Source organism: Tachyglossus aculeatus, chromosome X1, assembly GCF_015852505.1.
Source record: "Tachyglossus aculeatus isolate mTacAcu1 chromosome X1, mTacAcu1.pri, whole genome shotgun sequence".
NCBI classification, from domain to species: Eukaryota; Metazoa; Chordata; class Mammalia; order Monotremata; family Tachyglossidae; genus Tachyglossus; species Tachyglossus aculeatus.
In genome coordinates this window covers 84,387,035-84,404,355 of record NC_052101.1, presented here as the reverse complement: position 1 = coordinate 84,404,355, position 17,321 = coordinate 84,387,035, and the positions used below count along the sequence as shown (strand labels likewise).

Sequence of the window (17,321 nt, the reverse complement as noted above, 5' to 3'; positions counted from 1 at the left end):
ACAACAGGCAAAGGAAATGGCCCTCACTGAATAAATAAGAGTAAACAACTCAAATGAAAGCACAGTCATACACAGCCACAACGACAAACCTATTTCACTGAGGATTTCGGTTCGGATTAAATACACGAAAAGTTGTGCTGAATGGTCATTCCCCGACCGAGAGAGGCCTTTAACAGGAATGCTTAGTATCTGGATGTTGTTTTTCAATTTCAAAACAAACTGATGATCCCCAAAGAAGAGGATCACCCCAGTACCCACCCACTCTCTCCTCCATAGTTTTTGGGCTCCACTGGGTATACAACTAGACCTCATGATCTCTCAAAACTCACACCTGCCTCACAATGGCTTTGTACATGGGAAGGTGACAATAGCTGTGCATATGCAGGATCATTCCCCCCACCTACTAAGATGGATTTGTCTACTTATGCCCTCACATACATGTTCCTGGAGTGAGCAATTTGACTGTATGCTTCAGATCCCCTGTTTTGATCTCATATCAAAGATTATTTCTGAGGCAGGGAAAAAGATGAATATCAAATAGGTGTGGAAAATTGGACAACCATGTAGTAAACTGAAGTTCGCCGTAACTTTCCTTGGTATGTGGTGATGAAGAGATGCTCGTGTCTGAATTTGGGCTGTGTTTTTCAAGGTGGAGGGAGAGGGTGTTGAGGAAAAAAAGAGAGGAATGGATTGGTCAGCTGAATCATCCCAACTTGCCCATGTTTAATGGACAGCACTGATTAGTCAAAAGAACATTGAACCTGGGCCCCATTTCCATTCATTCAATCGTATTTATTGAGCACTTACTGTGTGCAGAGCACTGTACTAAGCGCTTGGGAAGTACAAGTCAGCAACATATAGAGACGGTCCCTACCCAACAAAAGGCTCACAGTATAGAAGGGGGAAACAGACAACAAAACAAAACATGTAGACAGGTGTCAAAATTGTTAGAATAAATAGAATTATAGCTATATGCATGAATATATTTCCATCTCTACCAGACTGTAAACTTGGACAAATCATTAAACCTTGCTTTTCCACCCCACCTGAAAAATGGGGATACCGCCACCCTCACTATGCCAGCCTCAGAGGAATGTGGGGAGAAAAAAGCAGACCCCATGTAAATAGCACAATTAACTGCTGCGTGTGGTAAAAAAAAAAAAAAAGGTGGGGGGGGTGACAAATTAATGATATTCCTCATTTTATTAATTCTTTCCTGAGAGAATGTCAGGCAGTTTAATTCCCTGGTGGTGCCTACAGGGAGCAATTCAACTGCCCAGTTCCCCACCTCATTTGGACAGTGAAGACCAAGCCACTGGATTTTCCACATTATCATGTAAAAGTCCAGGGTTCAACAATCAGCATCTTTCATCCTGAGGGAAAGCGGGAACTGGCCAAAACACATCAACCGAGACTTTCCCCAGCCAGCCACAGACCAAAGAATTGTGGCTTCAGTGTACAGGCTAGAAGGGTGGTGGTGGGGTTTGGGGGGGAGGTTAAGAGGAAAGATCAGCCAGCAAATCCTGTGAGCGCAGACTGTAGAGTGAAGTATATCAAGGAGGGCTGCCTCAGGGGGATTGATGGACACAGGAAAATGCAAACTCAAAGCTGGAAATCTGTTGTAATCGTGATTTGCAAAAACTTTGTCAATATTACTGTCACAAAAATAACCCATTGATTTGCACTTCCATGGATGATGATCCAGACTTTAAACTGAAAAAGAAGGCTGATTTTTCTGATGGGCAATATGTGCTGTCAGTTAAATGGGGCACTCCCTTGGTTCTTGGTTATAGTGTTTAATCCTGAGTTTTTCTACCCCTTCATCTCTGGCATTTCCTCAATCTTCCAGCATTACACAGCAGCCAGGAAGAAGGCCGACTGCTGGTGGGCCTGACAGATAGGCTCAGGGTGGCAAGGTCTCTACTCTCCTCCCAACCCTACATACTCCCCATGGAGGCGATGCCAAGGCATTCCATATTTGAAATGGGAAACGGGTAATCAAACAAGCTTCCAAAAACACGAGGTTGATGTCTCAAAAGGAGGAGTCCAGGAATTCTCTGTTGATGGCTCCACTCTAAGAGCCAGCGTAGCCCGGGGCTCTCCTACACACTCAAGACTGAAAATGGACATTAGTCCACAGTAACAGGTAAGATCTTCAAGAATTTGGATCCAATAGGTGCCAATTACGTTAGCCCACCAGGCAGCAGTCCAGTAGTGGGCCCTGGAACTGGGGGGGGAACGTGTTTCCCACCCCCTCCCCCCGCCCCTTTCAGAAGCCGTCTGTTGGGAAATGGTATGGGAGAGGGGGGCATCCCTGCCTTGTAGCGCCACTTCTGAAGGCTTCCACATTGCTCCTGCAGTTCCCTATCACATTACCTGGGGCCCACTAAACCCAGTTCAGGTCATGACTGGCAAAAACAATCATAGGGAGATTGGGTGGGTGGGGGGGTCGGGGAGGAAGATAGCTGATTTTACAGATTATTTCATTGGACAGCAGGGCCCGTTAAAACAACAAAAAAAAAACCCCAAACCCGCACTTTAAAAACGATGCTCAAGATGGCAATGGGCAGCATGCCTGCATACCTGCCGATGGACCAGCTGTGAAGTGGGGTTGGTTTGCCCTGTGCACAGATGGGGGAAGGGGAAGGGTTGGATCATAAGTGATCCTAATTAACCTGGCTATCAGGTTGAATAGAGAGAGAACTGAGTTTCTGAAGAGAGCCTGGCCTTTTTTCATGCCCAAACCATTCTTTAATGAGAACAGGAGGGGTGAACTGAACTGAATACATGGCAACTGTGTGCTGTTCTGAAGCCCCCTTGGGAGAAGAGTTTCTCCTCTAATTAGGCCTCCTTTCATCAGTGTCCCAATCTCCACTCCTAATCCTAATCAACCTTCTTCCTCTTCGCCCCACTCACTCCCACTCCCTGGGGAACCATGATGGTTTGCCACCACAAAGGCACGTGAACTCCATGCCACTGTCTATTCTTGAGCATGAGGTTTATCTCCCCTACTAAAGGGGATGATGTTTTAGCACAGGAAAGACAAGACACACTAAGATAACAGGACCCCAACCCCACCGGGCCGATGGTCAGCACCTTGAATTACAAGTAGAAGCAGATAAGTAACTGGTGCAGGTTCTGGTGCCCCATTCTTTGCAACTCACATCCCCGCCACTAAATTTCTGTGTAGGGCACTGACTAAAACCACCAAACCATCTTTGAGAAGAGTCTGAGAAGCCCACAGAATGGCAAACTCACCAGGCATGGAAAATTAACCCAAATAACGCCCTCGTGAGGGAAGTGATATTATTCTCAATTTTAGTCTGTCAATATTTACTGAGCACTATACTAAGGGCGCCCTCAGAGGTTCAACGTGCAGTCCAAGGCCACAGAAACTTAGTTTCCTATTTCAAACAAGTCTCTCGTTCTTGAAATACAAGTGGGGAGGTTTCGGTCTGGGACACCTCTACAGAGCTGAGAATTTACAAGATAAAAACATCGGGAATTTATTAAAGGCAGTAACAAGTGCGACGTATTCTGCAAACTTTCTCTGCTTGACTTGCTGGTCAGTAAAAATAAGGCCACACATTCAAATCGGTGAATGCTGGAACAACATGTTCAACACAAACAGTTGTAAACACAGGTGCGCTGACTTCACTCGGGTGACCGCAGGACAAACAGGAAACTTCATTTCTTACGTATAAGAGAAATGATCCATTGACCCACTCCTCCCCCCCGCCCTTCTACGCTCAAGCTTAAAAATCTGGTCCTTCTTTGGGGGTTACACCAACTGTCCTCGCGCTCTAAGGAAACATCTGACGTTGAGAAAAAGGAGACATTTGAATCCCTCTGGCATCCTTCTAACAGGCATTCTTATGTCTTCCAAATGTAAAGACTGCATGACTTTGGGTTAGCATTTGCAAGGCTCTCACTAAAGCAAAGCCAGAAAGTAACAAAAAACAACCAGATCGTAAAACCCTTATGTCAGCTGGTCGGGCTCCTTAGATGCGTCGGAGACGTTCACGGCAAAGATCAAAGACCACCCCCTGGGTCTCTGCGGCATAACTGAGCGTCCCTTGAAGACGACTGGCCGACATCCTGAAGTATTTGGCACAGGGTTTCAGAGAGCGCATATATCTAGGGAAACTAATTTTCCTGGGCGAGCCGCCTCGACATGGAAAAAAGCGGTCGAGGTTTTCGGGAGCCGGATCCGGGGGTGGAGGTCACCCTCCCCGGGAAGGGGTTAGCAGCTGCTGTTGCAGCACAAGACGGGGCAGCACGGGGGTCGGTTGGGACCGTGACAGGCATCGGCCAAACCCAACGACTCTGCCTAAGCCCCCTGCGGGCGGACCCCGGCCCCGAGCAGCAAAAACAACCCCGGTGACATGTCAGGGAGGGTGGAGTTGGGGGGGGGGGGGAGCACCCGCGGTGGTGTCGCCCCGTCGAGAGGGTCCGGAGATGCACTTACCCAATGCGAATTCCCATTGCTCGTTCCCCAGAGAGCGCTCGGGTACCACTTCCAGATCTAGCATTGGCTCGGCCAGCGGGGGGCCCGGGCCTCGGTGGCGGCTGGGGACGGTGCGGGGACCCTGCGGAGGGACCGTAGCAGAGAAGACAAACCGCCCTCTGAGCTGAGCCGCCGCCGCCCCGCACCCGGCCCAGGCCCCCACACCGCTCCCCTCCCTCCTCTTTCGGCGCCGGCACGACGGGGCTTGGCCGGGGGGAGGGGGGCACACACCACTCACCTCCCCGGCAGCGGCTGCAAAAATGCCGTGCGGCGGCCGTAAAGAGCGCGGATGGGGGGCCAGTGAGCCGGGGAGGCCGTGAGCCCGGAAAAACAAGCCACCGGGCGAGCGGCGGAAGCGGCCTTTACTGTGGGGCCTCCTCTTCCGCTCGGTCGCGTCCGAGGAGACGGCGGCGACGCTGACCACTACCGCTCCTCTGGGAGAGGGGGGCGGCTTTAGATTTCTCCCGGGCCAGATTAAGCACGGGAAGGAGGAGGGGGACTGGGGTTGGGAAACAGACGAGGAGGAGGAGCGGCTGGGGGTCGATGCTCGAATCCACGGGCTCAGTCAGAAAATAAACCCTGCTGGTCTCGTTCCCTCCAACAGTCGGTCATCTGATTCCCGGTGAAGCAGATGAGGCTCCTGTTCCCAAAGCACCCCGACGAAGTCGAGCGGGAGCCACCCCCAGTGGGCCCTGGGGATATGACGCTCGGCAGAACCTTTTCTAGAGGTCAGATCCTTCTCAGTAATTCTTTCCCCCACCACCCCAAATCTCACCTCACGCCCCCGCCCCCTCCCCCCCCCCAAGACCTGGGGTCGGCAACAGAGGTTATCTGGAAGGGCCATCTGCCCTCTCTGGCCCACGGGGCCTCTGCTACCGGCCACTTCGGGTCGTCACCCCGATCAGCCGCGGAAGCCTTATGTTTTAACAGAAATTCAGTCTTTGGCCCCGTTGGTTGACCGGGGTACGGACAATGACAGTGGAAGTCCCGATTTTTCAATTCCCCTGCATCCTTCACACCCCCCCCCCCCCCCGACCTTGCATCCATACGTTTCGATCCCACTTAACAGTGCACCTGGGCCTTTCCCCACCCCGTCGTGTTTCAGTTTTTCTTGATGTGGGTAGCATGAGGAACTCCGGGAACTGGGGAGGGTATTTGATGGGGTAGGAACTGTACGGGGTCTGGGGTGGTAGACCAGCTGGGGCAACGCGGATGGATGGCAGGGGCCAGCCAGAGTCTACTGGAACTAGCAACTGCTAGTTAGATCTTGTAGGATAAAATTGCCACCTGGGATTCAGGCAAATTGGCCAGATTGGGGAAAAAATCAATCAGTCAATCGGTGGTATTTATTGAGCACTTACTGTACTAAGCACTTGGGAGAGCACAGTACAACAGGGTTGATAGACACGTTCCCTGGCCACAACGAGCATACAGTCTAGAGGGAAAAATACATTTCCTTTTTCTTCTCAAAGAATAATAAGCCTGTCTTGCTAGGGCTGTCATTCACACTCCTGCCCTCCTATGCCTGAGTCCTAGCTCTCTCACCTGCAGCAAACCTTTGCTCTTTCCTTCAATTTCAGCTTCTCACTGTCCTGCGCCCTCACCCTTCAGTCAGGCTCACTGGTTCCTCAGCCAATCAATAGTATTAATTAACAATATTAATTGCGCATCTGCTCTGCTCAGAGCTAAGTGCTTGGGAGAGTACAATAGAGTTAGGGAGGCCATGTGGCCTAGTTGAACGAGCACAGTCCTGGGAGTCAGGAGACCCAGGGTCGAGTCTCAGCTCTGCCAGTGACCTCTTGTGTGGCCCTTAACCCCTCTGGGCTACAGTTTTCTCATTTGGACTCCCAACAGCCCAGCCCGCACCCTCTGCTCCTCTGCTACTAATCTCACTATGCCTCGTTCTCGCCTGTCCCGCCGTCGACCCCCGGCCCACGTCATCCCCCTGGCCTTGAATGCCCTCCCTCCGCACATCTGCTGAGCTAGCTCTCTTCCTCCCTTCAAGGCCCTACTGAGAGCTCACCTCCTCCAGGAGGCCTTCCCAGACTGAGCCCCCTCCTTCCTCTCCCCATCCCCCCATCCCCCCCCCCCGCCTTACCTCCTTCCCCTCCCCACAGCACCTGGGCTGTATATGTATATACATTTGTACGTATTTATTACTCAATTTATTTACTTTATTTGTACATGTTTATTCTATTTATTTTATTTTGTTAATATGTTTTGTTTTGTTCTCTGTCTCCCCCTTCTAGACTGTGAGCCCACTGTTGGGTAGGGACCATCTCTATATGTTGCCAACGTGTACTTCCCAAGCGCTTAGTACAGTGCTCTGCACACAGTAAGCGCTCAATAAATACGGTTGAATGAATGAATTTGTCAAGTGGGGATACAATAGATCGTGAGACCTGCCTGGGGCAGGGACAGGGTCCGATCTCATAACCTTATACGTACCCCGGGGCTTAGCAGCACAGCAAGCACTTAAATGCCGTAATTGTTAATTTACGATCCCCGCTCTCAAGGAGCTTGCAATCTAGCAGGGGAAACAGACATAATAAATTACACATGGGAGGAAGAAGAGATTGGAAAAGTGGAAGGAAGCAGTGTGGCCTAGTGGAAAGAGGACAGTCCTGGGAGTCAGAGGACTAGGGTTCTAATCTCCACTGCTCTGCCACTTGCCTGCTGTGTGACCTTGGACAAGTCACTTAACTTCTCTGGGCTTCAGTTTCCTCATCTGTAAAATGGGAATAAAATACCTCCCCTATAGACTATGAGCCCATATGGGTTAGAGACTGTGTCCACCCTAATGCTCTTTTATCTACCCTGGCACTTAGTACAGTGCTTGATAATGGTTATAACAACAACAACAACAACAACAATAATAATAGTATTTGTTAAATGTTACTATGTGCCAAGCACTGTTCTAAACCCTGGGGGAGATACAAGGTTGTCTGGTTGTCCCACGTGGGGCTCACAGTCTTAATCCCCATTTTGCAGATGAGGCATCTGAGGCACAGAGAAGTTAAATGACTTGCCCAAAGTCACACAGATGACAAGTGGCGGGGCTGATATTAGAACCCACGACCTGTGACTCCCAGGCCCGTGCTCTTTCCGCTGAGCCACGCTGCTTCTCATAATTATGGTATTTGTTGGACACTTACTATGTGCCAAGCACTGTATTAAGCGCTGAGTGGATACAAGCAAATCAGGTTGGACACAGTCCCTATCCCAAGTGGGGCTCACAATCTCAATTCCCTCTCCATCCCCCCCATCTTCCCCCTCTCCATCCCCCCCATCTTACCTCCTTCCCTTCCCCACTGCACCTGTATATATGTATATATGTTTGTACATATTTGTTACTCTATTTATTTTACTTGTACATATCTATTCTATTTATTTTATTTTGTTAGTATGTGTCGTTTTGTTCTCTGTCTCCCCCTTTTAGACTGTGAGCCCACTGTTGGGTAGGGACTGTCTCTATACGTTGCCAACTTGTACTTCCCAAGCGCTTAGTACAGTGCTCTGCACACAGTAAACGCTCAATAAATACGATTGATGATTTTACAGATGTGGTAACTGAGGCACAGAGAAGTGAAGTGACTTACCCAAGGTTACACAGCAGACAAGTGGCAGAGCTAGGATTAGAACCCATGTCCCTGTGACTCCCAGGCCCGTGCTCTATCCACTACGCCGTAGTACTTGCGTAACAAATACCGTAATTATTGATTATTAGTATTATTATTATGGCTACATGGATGAGTCAGTGCTTAAGAAACCAGGACTCAGGCCTCTGCCCCTTCTCGTTACTCTGTCTCTGCTGTCTTGGCTACAATTTCACTTGTTTTCTATGGTTCACTTTTCTGAAGCCCAGCTCCCTGTCCCCATTGTCTTTCCCTCATTTCCAACCTGTTCCTCACCCAGTTCCAGACAGGCCTCTTCTCTCCCCTGAAGTCTTCAGTATTTGAGCCTGATCCTGCTCAATGGCTTCACTGTCTCTGTTGCTTTTGACCCTTTCTTCCTCCCCTCTTTGTTTATTTTTGGGGGGTTTTGAGGGAAAGGGTAGGGAAATTAGAAGGCTCCAAAAGGAGTGATAGAACAGTGATAGTATTATTAAGATGAGCCTCGGTCTTGAACAATACAGGACGGAGAACCTGCACAGAGAAATTGATGATAAGGTCCTCTAGACTGTAAGCTCGTTGTGGGCAGGGAACATGTCTACCAACCCTGCTATATTGTACTTTCTGCACACGGTACGTGCTCGATAAATATGATTGATTGATAACAGTGCCAGTGGTTTGTGTGTTCTCTCTCCCTGCCAACCACGCTCCTGCTGGGGGACAGAGTTGAGCAAGGGAGTAGGCGGGCAGAGTTGCCGCCCCGTGCGCAGTGCAGCCAGAGGTTTCTCACACACAAGACCCATTTATGCCAAAGGGACCCCAGCATAGTGCCGGTGCTGGGCCCCAGCGCCGTGACCCGGAAGGCGGTTGCCTTGGTAACCGCTGCAGTCTCCTCTGCCAACGTTAGCCCACGTATTTGTGAGGATTCCTGTTGGGCCTGTCTGCCTCACAGATTGGCTAGCCCAAGTGGTCCTTTAGTTAGAAACCTTCACCACAGGCAGAGCCGGAACTGGTTCCCAGGGCCTTGCTCTTTCTACCGGACCCACAGCTGGGCTGCGAAGTGCTGTACTAAGTGCTGGAGTAGTTGCAGCAAAATCAAATTCAGGCCTGATTTCTGGCCTGCCAGGAACTCACAATCTAAGCCTTGTAGGCCAACATGATCTAATGTAAATGCAGTGGAAATGAATTAAAATTCCACAATAAAATAGTCAAAAAATATATCGTATCCACTAAACAGTACTCGGAGGAGGCAGCCTTCAGACATCTCGTAACTCCTGATAAACAGTCCATAGTTATGAACTGCCACGGCTTTCCCAGTATTTGAAAACTTTGGAAAGACCAGCTTGGCCCCCACTGTACTTGGCAGGAGGAGAGAGGTGACTCCGGGCAACTTGTGGTTCCTTGTGTCTCCCGGATCCCCAGTGGCTTGGGGGTTCCCAGCTCTGTGGAGCCGTGCTTCTGCCTGCTCCCAGGTCCCGGAGTGAGGGGCTTCTGGAACTTTCTTTTACCAGCAGGCCGGAAGAAGTATTGTTACAGCACTCATTCATGAAAACTAGGCTTGGGCAGTAATAATAATAATTATGGTTTTTGTTAGATACTCACTATGTACCAAACACTGTCCTAAGCACAGGGGTAGATACAAGATGACCAGGTCCCACATGGGGCTCACAGTGTAAGTAGGCAGAATTTCTATGGGGCCCATTAAAAAGAAAAAAATCAATGGTATTTGCTAAGCACTTACTGTGTGAAGGGCAATGTATTAAGCGCTTGGGGGAGGGCAATACAGTAATAGTATTGGTAGGCGCAATCCCTGCTCTCAGGGATCTTACAGACTAGAGGGGGAGGTAGATATTCAGTTTCTTTCTATGCAGTCCATGATACAAATTGAGTCATCCTCCCCCACCCTGCCCAGTTGGTTTAGATTGCTTTCTGGGCGATTATTAGAGGAAAGGTCACACAGCAGGCAAGTGGCGGAGTCAGGATTAGAACCCAGGTCCCCTGACTCCCAGGCCCATGATCTTTCCACTAGGCCATGCAGCAAGCATCCCCTGCCCTGCCTCGTGCAATGCCCACTTGCCATCCCGGTAAAAGAAAACTTTTACTTTCACCCCTGGGATTGGTCTTTCCTGCCTCAGGTCTCTCCCCCCTCTTCTGTCTATTTTAAAAAAAACCTGCACGGATCACTTTCTTTAAATGTCCATCAGAGTCCATCACCCTCTTACTCAAAAATCGCCATAGGCTTTTCCCCATTACTTCTCGGTCGAAAATTCCTGACCATCAGCTTCCAGACTCCGTCATTTGGCTCCCTTTTGCTTATTTGCTCTCTTTCCCATGCACACCCCAGCTTGTGCTCTTGTATGATAGATTCTTCCCAAGCAAACCTCTTACCTGTCTCTCACTTTCAATCCTCTTGTCTCCAATGCTTTGCTCCATGCCTCTCCCCCTGCCTTTCCCCTGCCTGGAATGCCCACCCCACTCAGTTTTGCCCAACCACGACCCTCCTCGCCTTCAGAGCCCCTCCACAAAGGCCTCCAGGAGGCATTTGCTGATGAATACCACCCTCCGGGAATGCAAGTAAGCCGGAATCCCCTTGAACAACACACTGTTAAAATGGTAACTGCTGGTGTGGAATTTCAGTATGAATTACTTCAAATCAAAATAGACCTTTTTTTTCCCCTCAGCACCGAGTCACCCTCCGCCACGGCTCACAGAGGGGTGCCGGCATCCCTAGGTGGGGGCTCTGGACCGGGAAAGCTCCATGGAGGCACTGAGGTGCCACAATGCTCTGCACACAGTAAGCACTCAATAAATACGATTGAATGAACTCACTGGTTTGGTGGGGTTTTATAGTTGTGAGTGCGAGGGGGTGGATGTGACTCCCAAGGTGGCACTGGTGGGTAGATAGCTAAGGCCCAGAGCCGGCGTGGCTCTGGGCAGGGGGTGGCGGGTTTGGGGTCTGCTCCAGGCTGCTCTGCACACGGTGTCCACCGGCTCACTCACTGCCACCATAGCTTTAAATGCCTCGGATTCCTTCGCCAACTGCGATGCCCACTTGCCGCTCTGATAAAAGACATTTTCAAATTTCCCCCCTGCCCCTGGCTTTTTGGCCATGCTATCCCACCTCTGCCAATTGTCAGCTGTGTGACTTTGGGCAAGTCACTTAACTTTTTTGTGCCTCAGTTACCTCATCTGTAAAATGGGGATTAAGACTGTGAGCCCCTTGTAGGACAACCTTGTAGGTCACCTTGTAACCGCCCCAGCACTTAGAGCAGTGCTTTGCACATAATAAGCACTTAATAAATGCCATCATTATTATTATCCCACTGGCCACCTTAATGTTCATTTATTCATTGATTTATTCCTTTCAGGCATACCTTAGGGTCCCACAGCCATATGCCCTGGGGACACGCCTGCAGTATTTGCTGACTTACCTCAGCATATGTATGCCCGGCCCAGATGTTCCATCCAATGCTGCAGGTAATAAAATAATAATTGCGGTATTTGTTAAGTGCTTGCTTACTATGTACCAGGCATTGTAATAAGTGCTGGGGTAGATACAAGGGGTTGGACACAGTCCCTGGCCCACGTAAGGCTCACAGTCTCAATCCCCATTTTACAGATGAGGTAACTGAAGCCCAGAGAAGTGAAGTGATTTGCCCAAAGTCACACAGCAGACAAGTGGTGGAGTTGGAATTAGAACCCAGGTCCTTCTGACTCCCAGGCCTGTGCTCTATCCACTAGGCCACGCTGCTTCTCAGTCAATTGCCTCTCCACCCTCTCCTCTCCTCCCTGCCCTCCATGATGTTCCTCCTTCCTCTCCCCTCACCCTGAACTCAGCACCTCATCTCCTATCTTTCCCTCCCCCATCCCATGCACCAGGATTTTTTTGTTTTAACTTTTACGAGAGTTGACAGCAGCTACAGATGCAGGCATCGCCACCCTCTTTCCCTGTACTCCTCTCCCTGCTCTCGACACCCCCAACCCCTTCTCAGCTCGCCACCTCCCTTCCCCTCCCCTCCCCAGGAAAAGCTGCAGGAACTGGGACAGAGGCAGATAAGGGGACAGAGGTGGCAGTTTGGGAGGAATTGCTTTGGCCTTTAGAGACCCTGCTCCCCCACTTCCCAAGTTGGGGATGACACCACTGCCCCCACCCCCACCCCCCGCTCCCTAAAGTTCTGATTTCGACTGACATGGCAGGAGTGGCTTTGGCATTAGCAGCAGCTGGGACCTCAGACCAGGACAGAGAGCCATGGCAAAGGCAGGTAAACCTTTACTGACTTAGTACCCTTGTTTTCTGGCCTGTCCACCCCCATCTGGGTCAAAATTCTGTCTCTAAGCTTCAGAACCCCGCCCTGCCCTGTGGGGGGGAATGTGCCTGTTCTATTATTCTGTTGTACTCTCCCAAGCGCTTAGTACGGTGCTCTGCGCGCAGTAAGTGCTCAATAAATACGACTGACCGACTTTGGCAGGAGTGTGTACCATCTTCATATAGCAGAGGTCCGCTCCCTGGGCCACTCCCTTGGGTGGCTCAGTCTTCTATTGTCCACAAGAGGGAGCCCTTTCTGTTTTCCATGGTGTCCAGTCCTTTTGCGACTCAGGATTCCACCACTGGATGGCACTGTCGGAGCATTTCTGAAGATCCAGGTGTTCCCCACTTTTTTTTTTAATGACATGTATTAAGCGCATACTATGTGCAAAGCACTGTTCTAAGCGCTGGCTTTCTCAACAACTAGTCCCTCCAGCAAGGTTCCCAAGGCCAGCGGGCCCCAATCGGGGGCTTAGCTATGCATTTCCCATCATCACCCCAATCTCCTGAAGGGAAAGCGCTGGTGGTCTCCCACCAGGGCTTCTCATTAAAGGATCATCTATTTTCTCCACCAACGATGATCGATCACTCAGTCGATGGTGTTTCTTGAGCGCTTACTATGTGCAGAACACAAGGGCTTGGGAGAGCACAATCCAACAGAATTAGTAGATGTGTTCCCTGCCCACAACAAATTTACAGTCTAGAGGAGGTTAACTGCTCGGGGTTGTGCTGGGCCTCTCTCTGATGGGGAGAGTTTTGAGAGGTTTCAGTCGCTCGGTGGTATTTACTGAGCACATATATAAGTGTACAGCACTGTCCTAAGTGCTTGGGAGAGTACCCAAGGCCTCTAGGAGCCTATGGTCTAATGGAGGAGACAGACTGAATAAAATTATTTACCAGTAGTGAGAGCAGGACAAGAATACAACAGGAAGCCATTCAGTTAGGATGAACTAGATGAATCCTTAAGTATACAAATTAAAATATATGTTCGTGAGTGCCATAGGAGTCAGGCTGGTCTTGGGACACTATGCTGGGAAAACAGTCACGTCAGTGCAACCTGTTGGCAGGAAAACTGGCTGCTTTTCTGTCGTTTTTAAATTTAGGACCCTGCTCTGGGCAAGTGGGGCTTCAGGGGTCATCCCCCATCCCCAGAGAAACAGTCTAGGATTCTGGGAAGTCTGCATCCTTCCAGGAAGTGGCATGGGATGTCAGTGGGGCCTAGTAGGAAGAGCACTAGTCTGGAAGTCAGGGGACCTGGATTTTCAATCCGGCTCTGCCATGTGTCTGCTGTGTGACCTTGGGCAAGTCACTTCACTTCTCTGGGCCTCAGGTTCCTCATCTGTAAAATGAAGATTCAGTACTTGTCCTCCCTCCCCTTAGGCTATCAGGTCCATGTGAAACAGGGATTCTGTCTGACCCCAGTGCTTAGTACAGTGATTGGCACAGAGAAAGTGCCTAACAAATTCTACAATTATTGTCATGATTATTATGACATCGTGGTAAAAGTCTACTTTCTCCACTGCTAAGGGTGGCCGTTGATTGACGTGAGTTGGGTGTTGTGAATTATTTAGGGACGGCTTCCTGAAGAAAGTGGGGTCTTAAGAAGGGCCTTGATGATGGGAAAAGCTGTGGTCTGGTAAACTTGCAGGGCTGGGGGGATACAGCAAAGTGAGGGTGGACAGACAGGAGTGTTGAGACCGAGTTCCAGCCAGAAGGACTGTGTCCAATCTGATAATAATAATGATGGCATTTGTCAAGCACTTACTATGTGCCAAGCATTGCTCTAAGTGCTGGAGGGGATACAAGGTAATCAGGTTGTCCCACATGGGGCTCACAGTCTTCATCCCCATTTTACAGATGAGGTAACTGAGGCCCAGAGAAGTGAAGTGACTTGCCCAAGGTCACATAGCTGACAAGTGGTGGAGCCGGGATTAGAACCCATTACCTCTGACTCCCAAGCCCAGGCTCTTTCCACTGAGCCACGCTGCTTCTCTGATAAACTCTTTATCTACCCCAGCGCCTAGAACGGTGCTCGACACATATTAAGTGCTTACCAAGTACCCTGAAAAGCAAAAACAAAAAAAAAAGGTGAGCTGGGGAAGAGCGGATAAACAGAGCCAAACTATAAGCTGACAGGGAACCTTGCAGTCCATTGTGAGATGCTGAGAAAAATGGGCAGCCGCTGAAGGTTTTTGATGAGTAGAGACAGAGGTGTGCCGAGCGAAGCTTCATGATGATCAATGGAGCAGCGGGGAGAATAGACTGAGGAGGGGAAGAGGTAGCTACAGTCATCTTTCCTGAGATTTCTTTTGCCCTGTGGAGATAAGAGGTCTTTTTTGCCTTACCCTATTGTAGCTGGGGACATTGAGTCTCTCAATTCCTCCTGCCTCCAGGACATCTCTACTTGGAAGTCTTGCTGGCACCTCAAACTTAACAGGTTGCCGCCTACCCCTTGCCCACGTCCTCCTTCTGACCTGGAATTCCGTCCCCTTTCGTATCGGGCAGACCACTACTCTCCTCACTTTCAAAGCCTTACTAAAATCACATCTCCCCCAAGAAGCCTTCCCCGACTAAGCCCTCATCTTCCCTCCTCCCTCTCCCTTCTGCATCCCCCTTGCACCAGGGTCTGTACCCTTTAAGCACTTGATAGTCACCCCGCTCTCAGCCGTAATTTATATATTTTAAAGTCTGCCTTCCAGTCTTAGACTGTAAACTCCTCGTGGGAAGTGGAATGTGCCTACCAACTCAATAGTATTGTACTCTCCCAAGGGCTTAGTATGGTGCTCTGCACACAGTAAGTGCTCAATAAAGACCATGAATTGATCGAGTGGGGAAGCATCTCGCCTGAGGTGGCCCGGTGGGACAGCAGGATCAGATCCCAGCTCTCCTGATCTCTGCTCAGGGCTCTTTCTCCTTAATCCCCCTGCCCAGGAGGGCCAGGCATCCAACTCTTAGCCTCACTCCTCACCAATCTCATTATTGTGGTTGAAAAGGAAGGGTAAAGGGAGCAGCTGATCCCCTTGTATGTGGAAAGAGCATGGGCTTGGGAGCCAGAGGACATGGGTTCTAATCCTGGCTCGGGCACTTGTCTGCTGTGTGACCTTGGGCAAGCCACTTAGCTCTGCAGTGCCTCAGTTACTTCATCTGTAAAATGGGGATTAAAAGTGTGAGCCCCATGTGGGACAACCTGATTACCTTGTATCTATCCCAGCATTTAGAACAGTGCTTGGCACATTGTAGGCGCCTAACAAATACCATCATTATTTTTATTATTGTTAGTATGTCAGGCCAACATGGAAACAGGGGAAGACAATGGAGGTGGGGGTAGAGGGCTCAGGTCGAGCAAAGGACAACTCCAAGGACTGCACCCTCCTCTTGAATCCCACATCAGTCAATTAGTCATATCGATTGAGTGCTCACTGTGTGCAGAGCACTGTACTAAGCGCTTGGGAAAGTACGATGTACTACCATTGGCAGGTGTGATCCCTACCCACAAGGAGCTTATAGTCTGCTGGGGAAGGCAGACATTAAAATCAGTTTCAATCCGGCTTTGTTCCAACTTGTAACCAAGAGGCTCTCAGAGGGGGGGAAACTGCTGCATCATCATTGGCATCTAGGAACCACGAGTTCTCCAGGTCAGCAGCACCAGCATTTCTTGAGCACGGTGTGCAGAGCTGTGGCTCGGGGAAGATACACAAGAGGTGAAAGATCTCCGGGATCTCTGCCCCGGAGGAGCAAAAGCGAGCAGAGAGGGGCCCTGGTTCTAATGTCCAAAAACTGAGGACCTTGGGAGCCCGGGGGAAGCGCGATGGAAGTCGGTCAGGTCTGTTGAGAGTCACGCCTGCCTGGGTGAGGAGCAGCCCTACCCGGAGACGGGGAAGCGTTGAGACAGATGACCTCTCATGCTCCCTTCCCCGGAGCCAGAGGGGCCTCTTTCATTCATTCATTCGTATTTATTGAGCACTTACTGTGTGCAGAGCACTATACTAAGCGCTTGGGAAGTACAAGTTGGCAACATATAGAGACGATCCCTACCCAACAACGGGCTCACAGTCTAGAAGGGGGAGACAGACAACAAAACAACATGTAGACAGGTGTCAAAGTTGTCAGAACAAATAGAATTAAAGCTAAATGCCCACTCCCCAGGATGGGGACTGTGGGGCGAGGATAGATCGATCAATTGATTGATAGATAGAGCCTGGTAGGTTTTGGGAGCCCTTGGGAGAGAAGGAGTGGGATTTGGGTGGTCGACCTTCTGGAAGATGGGGACCAAGAAGAGAGGGCGGTTCCTGAAGCTAGAGAGATGATCACTCAGTCAGACAGTCGGTCATATTTATTGAGCTCTTACTGTGTGCAGAGTACTGTACTGAGCGCTTGGCAGAATACACTGTAACACTATAGCAGACAAATTCCCTGCCCACAATGAGCTTACAGTCTAGAGGATATTTATGGTATTCTTTGAGCATTTCCTGTGTGCAGAGCACTGTTTTAAGCACTTGGGAGAATGCAGTACAACAGAGTTGGTAGACATGTTCTCTGTCCACAGTAAGCTTACAGTCTAGAGGGGGAGACAGGCATGCATATTAATAAATAGACTGTAAACTCATCACGGGCAGGGAAAGTGACTGCTAATTCTGTTGTACTCTCCCAAGCACCTAGTACAGTGCTCTGCGCATAGTAAGCCCCCTTCTAGACTGTGAGCCCGTTGTTGGGTAGGGACCGTCTCTATACGTTACCGACTTGTACTTCCCAAGTGCTTAGTACAGTGCTCTGCACACAGTAAGCGCTCAATAACTACGATTGAGTGAGTAAGCGCTCAATAACTACGATTGAGTAAGCGCTCAATAAATGTCATTGATTGATGGATAAATAATTTATAATGCATAATCTCCCCAGA

At 49.8% G+C, this 17,321-nt stretch overlaps 1 protein-coding gene and 1 long non-coding RNA gene across 5 annotated transcripts in view; one reads left to right on the top strand and one right to left on the bottom strand.

Moving 5' to 3' along the window:
- Nucleotides 1–5,053, bottom strand: part of CX1H16orf70 (chromosome X1 C16orf70 homolog) — a 40,201-nt gene extending 35,148 nt beyond the window's left edge. For 3 of the 4 annotated variants that reach the window (XM_038740123.1, XM_038740124.1, XM_038740125.1), the window contains exon 1: nucleotides 4,469–5,053. In XM_038740123.1, coding sequence (XP_038596051.1) covers nucleotides 4,469–4,532 — 64 coding nt within the window. In that variant the 5' untranslated portion in view covers nucleotides 4,533–5,053. The remainder of the gene's footprint in view (nucleotides 1–4,468) is intronic. The other variant, XM_038740122.1, reaches the window with a different exon arrangement.
- The window catches only part of LOC119919583, a 43,861-nt gene continuing 31,553 nt past the window's right edge, over nucleotides 5,014–17,321 (top strand). Inside the window, exons 1-2 of the long non-coding RNA XR_005447705.1 lie at nucleotides 5,014–5,235; nucleotides 10,800–10,912. This is a non-coding gene — a long non-coding RNA (uncharacterized LOC119919583). The remainder of the gene's footprint in view (nucleotides 5,236–10,799; nucleotides 10,913–17,321) is intronic.